At 40.1% G+C, this 8,989-nt stretch overlaps 1 protein-coding gene across 4 annotated transcripts in view; it reads right to left on the reverse strand.

The window, feature by feature from the left end:
* The window catches only part of Spock3 (SPARC (osteonectin), cwcv and kazal like domains proteoglycan 3), a 383,461-nt gene extending 377,744 nt beyond the window's left edge, over positions 1–5,717 (reverse strand). Inside the window, exons 1-2 of one of the 4 annotated variants that reach the window (XM_032918963.1) lie at positions 5,631–5,717; positions 4,839–5,027 (exon numbers count right to left, since the gene is read on the reverse strand). In XM_032918963.1, the coding sequence (XP_032774854.1) occupies positions 4,839–5,027; positions 5,631–5,678 (237 nt within the window). In that variant the 5' untranslated portion in view covers positions 5,679–5,717. Of the gene's footprint in view, positions 1–4,838; positions 5,028–5,299; positions 5,424–5,526; positions 5,544–5,630 lie in introns of those variants that run through there. The other 3 variants (XM_032918962.1, XM_032918964.1, XM_032918965.1) reach the window with 3 other exon arrangements.
* Positions 5,718–8,989: the final 3,272 nt, after the last annotated feature.

Consider the following 8,989-nt stretch of genomic DNA (forward strand, 5'->3'; position numbering starts at 1 on the left):
TATATCAGTGGGGATGGGATTAGAAGTTTCAAACGTCATTTCAAATGCCGTGCCCAGGAAGAGCTGTTTCTCTGCTTCCTGCTTGTAGATCTAGCTCTAAGCTCTCAACATGCCTGCTAACACGCTCCTAGCGTGATGGCCATGGCCTCTAACCTTGTGGAACCATGAGCACCAAGTTAAACACTTGCTTTTGTAAGTTAAGCAACTTACAAGGTATCTATCACAGCAATAGAAAAGTAACTGCGACATCAGTTATTATGATGGTATTCCTAAACAGAGACTAACAGTTAACTATGCAAACTTATCCAAATTATTAACGTTTCATAATGCTCCCTAAGTTTATGTACGTTAGATACTATTGCAAAGAAAAGTAGTAGAACTCAGCTACTAACCGCAGGGCTGCATCAGTGAAGAGCCCACCGATACGCTAAAGTTGTACCTGATACTCAAGATCACAAGACTGCCTCACTAACCTAAAAGCTACAGACAGCTGACAGAGTCTTTTTAAATATGTTTTTTCATATGTATAAACATAAAAACTTTAAGTGACACAGGGCCAAAAGTACATATGCAAGTCAGTTGTTTTATTGACTCCCTAACAAAAGACAATGCTACCACTGGAACACTGAGACTCTGGAGCCCAGGAAAGATTCCTCATTGTAAACCATCATCAGAGGAAAAAGTGGACTGAAAGGAAAGTGGAAGATACGGAAGGTTTATCTACTCCTCGATAACCCTATTCAGCTACTTTTTTATGAAGTAAAACAATCACTGCTAAGCCTCAGAGACGTTTGAGCCTTTGAGCTAAAGATGCCGCGTCATCAGAACAAAAATGCCATGTGTGTTATATTGTTTAGAGTTTCTTACATGTCCTTTAGTTGTACATTAAATTCTTAAATGGAATGGAAGATTCTGCTATTGCCAGTGAACATTAACAGTTACTTCAGTAATAGTTATAGACCAAAACTTGATTTTGGACTTTTTACAACATCAATGGTAATAATTTCTTGAAACAAGTCAAAAATGAGATTCATGTAATTTTTGAAACATAAATTTAATTCTGATAAAGCTTAGAGTTTCAGTTTAAAGGTGAAATCTTGACTTTCTTCTATGGTTTACTAAAATTGTCATAGCCACAGGAATTTCTTTTCCTATGCTTTTATTGTACTCCTTCCAATGAACAGTACTTAAAGGTCCCTCATAATTTCTCTTTGCTGTCACTTTTAATTAACACAGGTACTTCAGTGAAATCAAAATATATAGACTTGATGACAGTATTACATTATGTGTCCCTGAGTTCTTCATTGGTTTACAAATTCTTCACTTCCTTATCACAGGATAAGGTTGTGTTTTAATTGAATTTATGGGACATAAAAGCCTAAAATGTCTTATATATCAGCCATTTGAGCTAATGGCTGTTTCCTCTTTATCGTCTCAATATATATGAAAGAGTGAGATAGGAGATTACTTTTTGGTCCAGCTCTAGGACAAACCAATGGTATTACCCAAATTCTTCCACTGAGGAAACGTGTGTAATTAATATTACAACCCGACAGTGCTTGTAAAATAAAAATAAAAAATAAATAAATAAATAAATAAATAAATAAGGATTCATCCGGTATGTCTAAAGAATATATCCTATTGAAAGAAGTGTAAGGATTTTTATGATGTTTTTAATTTTGATTTTAATTCTCCTCCCTCTCTATTGCCCTCCCCAACCTCTGTGTGTACCCTCTCTAGGTACGTGTGTCTGCCTGTTTGTCTGTCTGTCTGTTAGAGATTGAACTTTGGTCTCTTGCATAGCAGACCTGAGACCCCTTACGTCATTTTAAATTCCTATAAACATATCTTGAATATACCGGTTCTATTTAGTAGTCTTCTAATGTCTTGACTTCTGTTAAAATCTTAGGTGAATTTAAGCTTTAATTTTCTCCCTAAAATACAGGAATTAAAGACCCTGCTAGAATTTTACTCTAAATGATCTTTAAAGGAATAAAAGTTTCCTGTGTTATAAAATTGTATTTGTATAGGTAAAGAAGGCAAGGAATATAACACCATAAAATGTTTCATGCAGATTGATACTGTAAAGTGGCCAAAAGTATTCAAAGTTTTTCCTTTATTAATAATATTCATGCTCATTTTTCCTTTAGTTTCATTCTTTTTCTTGAATTTTACTAAAGAAATTGTTGCCATGGGTGTTCTATTCCTCATCTTTAAAGATTTACTACAATCTGTGCATATAAATTTACATTTAAATACATTTAAAATATATATTAAAAACAAATGCTAATTTCTTGTTCTAAAATACAATTCAAATGTTGGCATGGTTGAACCTGCAAGGGGTTACTTGTAAAATGATATTAGCTTTAAGGAAAGAAAATAAGAATTAATTCCACTACTTATCATCCCTGATAATTAATTACGTGGAAGAATCATGTTTTCTAAGTTATGTCAATTTTCTTTTTATGAAAGAAGCATAGAGAGAATTTGCCTAAGTTCCATTTTGCTTATGAGAAGAGTCTCCGATGTCCTTGTCTGTTTGCCTTTCTTTCATGTGAGCACAGACACAGATGATTTTAGATAGGAAGCTCAAACGGAACATTAGAGATGTCTAAAAGATAGAATTCACATCTCAGACAATGCCTAGAACCATGTGCTTGCACCTGAAATGAGCCTGAGCTATGAGCCCCCTTTGCACTGATCAAAATGCTAGGGAATGATCTGCCACTGGAAGACAGCTATGAGGAAAGACACCAGTGTTTCTGGTGGCCTGCACAAGGTTGTAGGTGATTTGCTCTGAGTGCTGAATGGAAGCCCCACTAGCAATTCTCATTTCATTTTCTACAAGGAGCAACAGGTATATAAAGGTAAAATGCAATCCTAGTGCTTTTTATCCCTGCCTGCTCAGAGTGATCTTCATAAAACGTAACTCTTTTCCTACCATGGCTACTCTAAAATGACTTAATTTGTTTTAATAAATCAGTTACATTTTATATGTTGCATATATGAAAATGCATATATATATTATATTATATTATATTATATCTGGAAACCTTCTACATCAATTTACATTTTTTGATGGACTTTTTTAGGGACAGCACATAACACGCCCCCCCCCAGCATAATATGGTAGACACACTCTGTTTCTATTGAAGTTTAGTGCATGAGTCATAGAAGATTTGCATTTAGAGTAGGCACCTCAGCTTGTCACAACTCAAATTCTCACATGATGAACAAAAGTCCACTGCTTTCTCTTACTATTAAATCAATTTAACGAAAACCAGAGACCCCTGGGACAGACAAGATTTCAAATGTGTTAGTCATACCTAAATTTCATTTTTAAAGATAGGAGTTATTCAATAAATATCTGTCAATATTGGAAGTACTGTTCAAACACTGCCAAAATTTTCAACACTTCTTTTCTCGAATAAGGACATGATAAATGGCAATTCTCTCTCCTGGTACAAAATATATTTGCTTACTTCGGGCTGTACTTAATATTAGTGTTAGCTTAAAGCAGGTACATAAGATTTCTGCAGTTACAAGAGTAAAGAACATTCATTTAGCAAAAGTCGTGCTGTTCACATTTCATTCATAAAGCAGAATTGAGTCCTGTAATAAGAACGAGCGCAGTCATTTCCCATGCTGTATATACATGCCGAGTATCATCTAAATTTACATTCAAACCAAAGTCCCATTTCTTCACAACCTCTCTGTGAGATTTCCCTTGCCAGTTACTTTACAGAGACGTGATGGGAGAGGTGAATGATGTATCTAGGATGAGAATTAGTCCAAGCCTCCATTTGTTTTCCTAATCATGAGAACTCGAGCTAATCGAAGTTAACTCACAGCCTGAGAAAGCACTCATGATTGACTCAGAGAGGCAGTTCCACAAATGGCATTACAAGGCTAGACAAGGAATATGAATCACTGCCAATTCTCAAACTCCTGGGTTTCACGGGGTGGGCTAAGGATAGGACTCAGAGGTCAGAATGATCTCCCGGGCGGGCATCAGCAGAGTTCAAAGCTCTGGGCACAGCAGCAAATATTCTCATAAGACTCTATTCAGATCAGGTGTGGGTGACTAGTCCTGTCTATTGGCTCCAGGCAAATAAATGTGGGAGTCTCTAAAGCTGCTGGCTTTTAAAGAGCTCTTTAGAAAATCTCCCAAGGGATTCAACAGTTTAACTCTTTCATTGCTGCTCCAATTCCTCCCCATAACCCCAGTACACACAAGACCCAAGTGTTCCAGGGTACGTGAATGTAGAAATAGAATCCGATGAACAATTTTTACGTAATCAGCAGCGTTTCAACTTCTGTGGACTGAGGCTGCCAAACAACCTCCCACCCTGAGAGAGCAGGCATTTATAAATGTTACATCTTTATACCTCCTCCCTCAAATTCCTTAATGGGCCATTAGTAAGGAGATCGATCCTAGTTACTTTATAGCCAGGCAACAGCACAGGCACCCCGCCGTGTTTACTAGTGCCAGAAACACCATTCAAAAGTTGAGAAGGTTGCAGTAGCTACTTCACAAATCTTTGGGGGCAAAAAAAAAAAATGGGGCAAGGTGAGATGGAAAGGGGGAAGAGAAAGAACCTGGTGTGACCTAACTCAGAAGCATATATGAGGAGCAAAGCCCTACTTAAGCTATCTGGAGGGAAGGAAGTGAAGACTACTAAGTTCTACAGCCACAGGCTACAAGCGTTATCGCCCCAACTACCCCCCACCCCCTCGTTCCTTAGAAAACCTAACCCCTTCCCCATCTCTGGCGGTCACAGCAATTGCCAGCTCTGGAACTAAACGCGCGTGGCTGGAGATGGGTGCGCATCACTTACGTCTCGGAATTTGTTCCACTGTCCGACTTCCTTGTCATACTGAGAGACTGTGGTGAGCCATTGTTTTTCATCCAGAAAATTACCGCCGTCCGACCGCCCCCCGGCCACAGCCACCGCCGCAGCAGCTGCAAGAGTCTGGCTGCACCAAGCCGCTGCACACACACACAATAAGGCTGACACCTTGAGCATCTGGGAAGGAGACACAACCAGGGGTAGGAAGCGGTGTCAGAGACTGGGTGCGAAGATGGGGGCGACCCTGGAAGGCATGCATCAGCGAGGACGGGTTAGAGAGAAGGGGAGACGAGCAGGGACAGGGATGTCCCCTTCCAGGAGGCTTCGCCCCCAAACCAGGGCACTCACACACACGCAGACCCAAGGGAGAAGAAGAAGGGGGTCTAAGGGAGGAAGCCCCAAGCAACGAGAGTCCCAGCGGCCAGATAAAACGCTTGCCGGCCCATCACCTTGCTGGGAGCGGGCACGGAGCTCGCAGCTCCTGATGGAAACGCAGCCCGGCTCTGGCAACTCGCTTCTCGCTGGAGCTGCTGCACGCGCCGCCGTCTCAGCCGTCCACTCAGCTCCCTGCGCCCGGCGCTCCCCCCATCCCACCCTCCCCGCGCCTATCCCTCTCCAGCTCCCCTCGCTTCACCCCTCCCTCCCCCACCTCCTTCCTCCCCTCCTCCTATCCCACCTTCCTCTCCCTGAATCCCAGCTGCAGCAAGTTCCGGATGCAAAGCCTGGCTGGAGCCAGAGGATGCAGTAGACTCCTCGCCTAGGAATCCTTTGCTTTCTAACCTCTTGCCTCCAGAAAAGGTTCCCATGTTCCAGGCACAGCCAGCTCATTCTCTCGTCTCTTGGATTGAACGCCGGCTGAGCACGGTATCTCCCTCTCTGCTGCTCCTGTTCTTCAATTTCAAGGGTGGTGAGGCAGCTGTGAGAAAAGAGATCAGAAGAAAACTTTACGCATCACAGAGTGAGAATCCATGGGACTTTGCTCCGAACCTGAACTCAGCTCCTCCTTCCTAAAAACCATTATATGGCCTTGGGCAAATTCTTCAGTAACTGAAAATGTGTGCTCTCAACTTCTGGATTATTTCAAAGCCAAACTCTCTCTTAAGGTTTGGCAGGCAAAGTGTTTGATTTCACCAACATGCTATGCTCAGCGCACACAACCCATTTCTCCGTTCTAAAAGTCTCTCCAATAGCTGTGGTGTATGCTACAGTCCCTGAAGCAAAGTTAAACTATATAAATAAGACATCTATGTCAGCCTTCTAAATATGAGCAAACACCTTTGAGGCCCTAGGCATGATGTTGTACTTCAAATTTCCACTGGTGACATAAACATTTGCCTTCCCAAATCTATTCTCCATTATTAACAAAAGGGAAAATACTAGAATTCACACCCTGTGCAGAGCCCGATGAAGAAATTCTTTTCCTTGTACTTACAGGAAGCAGGTTAACTAAGCAGGGTATGTCAATTGAGAGATTTCTGGAAACCAGAAGACCACAAAAGTTTAGCCATCTGTACTGAATTATACATGTAGGGCAAGCTAGACCTCCCCAAGCTTTGTAAATTTCAGTATTTTGTAAAATTCAGGAGAGAGATCGGCATTAGAATAGTAACAACAGCTACTCTCCATAGTCGGAACTCTTTGTTCTCACTCGTGTCATAACTTTTAGATCACATTTTAAAGAAATGAAACAGATCGTTCTTAATTTCTAACTTTAGAGAATCCAAGCAAATGTTGTTATGAGCATGAATGAAAAAAAGTGAAAGTTTTAACGTAGAAAGGAAATATTTTCTCTTTCTTGCCACAAGAAAAAAAAATGGAGAAAGTTATTACAAATCTACAACTATAGTTGACAGAAGTGTTGATTGATATCAAAGATGCATCAAAGAATTTTGAGAACAGTATCATACAGTAGTTCTACATACTATTTCTAGATACTGGGTTTGTTTTGTCACAGGCAAGCTCAGCCTTTCTGAGTTTATATTTTATATATCATGAAGAGGTGGCTGACCCACCCCCAAATGCCTCTTCTCTCTGCTCCCAGGTTTAACCTTTCTACTTCAAAATTTGAGGACTTACATGCTGTCCTCTTAAGTCAATAAGAATGTTCCATCATGATTTAAAGTGCTAGGTGTTTTTTGTTTTGTTTTTGATTTAAAGGTGATGACCTTAAACCTCAGGTACAATGCTGACATATAGCTCAAGTCAGGAATCTTTAAAACGAGCTGATCTTCTAAAATTTGTAACTTTTCTCTAAATATGACATATTATGAAGGATCATCCTCAGCATCATACATTTCAACATGTACGATAACATGCATAACATGCATGATAACATACCATGTGAACATAGAATTTCATGATCACTGTTGATGTATAGAAGCACACCTATTTTATCACGTTTTCATGCATGCATATGAATTTGTATTACATGTGTGTATATGGTTTATTTCCAACTGGAACATATTTATGAAACTTACCTAGCAAGCCTAGCTTTTACTGACACTGAACAGGGTGGAAAAACTGCTGAACGAAAAGCAATGATAGCTTTGTCCATCTTGAAACGAAGCTTCTGAGAATGAAAGTCACAAACCAAATCTGACAGTGGAATAGTATTTCTAGGAGAATTAAATTCTTTAGGCTTAACTCAGAAGAGGTGGAGGCCACCTTCTCCTTGAGGTGATCTGGCACCTCCCTCCTTCCCCATCACTAGCAGAGACTCTTAAACATCTGCCAGTCACTGCTATTGTCTACCCTCACAGTGAGAATGAAAGTCCACTAAGTGTGATGTTATTAATCACAGCAAACTCTTTCCCTCAGTTCTCTGTATTACTGAGTATCTGGGTCTTCAAAGAGCCTGCTTTCAACATTTAATAGTCCTAGGAGTATTCACACTCCAGTTAACACTTTAGTTATCTGCTAACACCTCTGTGGGGATTAATTGAAAGCTTGCTAGGAGCAAAACACAGCAGGGAGCCAGAGGGGAGGGGTAATAAACGGGAGGTAGGATGTCAGGAAGACAGTTAGGAGACCTGCAAGTTGAGGTGGGTGGGGACATAGGGGAGTACTTCAGGAATTGCTCCCCAGTTTTATGGAGAACCTGTTTCCGGAATCAGAGAGCTAAAAATAAAACAGCCTAGAGTAGTGTATGGGGAGTGGAAAACAGTGAGTGACAGGACTGGGACTTGATTTTTGTATTTATGATCATACTTCACAAAACGAGATAACCCACAGGAAGGAAAGGTTATCAAGCCACCAGCCCCTTATTCTGTCATTCTGACACCTCATTTATATAGATAATGGGAAACTTTGACTGGGGTCACTAAGAATTTAAGGCTTGCATAAGTATGTCTTGGTAATTTTATTTTTTCACTGGTGAATATCTAGTTGCTTAATCTAGTTATTAAATGTTTCAGTATTTAAAAACTCATCAAATCCTCCTCTTCCCTGTGTTTTCTTAATCTTGTTTTGGGATTTACTACAGTTCTACAAAGTCTACAATGGCATTCAAATGCATTTGGACCTGTGAAGAGTTTATGTGAATTCCATTTGTCAAGGGTACACACACACACACACACACAATCTGACATAACATTTTTTGTCAGCTTCTATTCAAAGATACATCTGTGGCTGTGTTTAGCTCTCATTAGACCACGTGATGACTTACTCCATATATTCTTTGTGTCAGTCAGAGCCAGGCACTTCATATACCTGGCATCCTTTGGTCTTATGATCTGTCTTAGAGCTACCAGTAGTGTTATGGTATTAGCTATAAATACAGACTCACGTACAGGAATTTTTGACTCTAGCAGATGGAACTATATGGAGGTAATATAAATTTCTGGAGGTAAAGCCTAGTTGACAAAATCAGTTGTGGGAGATGTTCTCCTTGAAGGTTATTTATGAATCCTGTACATTCCTTTTTTTCTCTCTTTGCATCATGTTTACCATGAGGTGATCATCTTCCTCAGCCCCATGATTCCGTTGCCACAGTGGTCTAGATTAAAAGGTGACTGAGATCTTTCTGAGCTGAAACTTCTGAAACTATGAACCAGACTAGACCATTGTTGAAGCTGAGTCCTTATTGTGTGGTATTTGTCGCAGGAACACTGCTAGCAAATTTGGAACATTGGTATTTAAGT

The sequence above is a fragment of the Rattus rattus genome, chromosome 13 (assembly GCF_011064425.1).
Source record: "Rattus rattus isolate New Zealand chromosome 13, Rrattus_CSIRO_v1, whole genome shotgun sequence".
NCBI classification, from domain to species: Eukaryota; Metazoa; Chordata; class Mammalia; order Rodentia; family Muridae; genus Rattus; species Rattus rattus.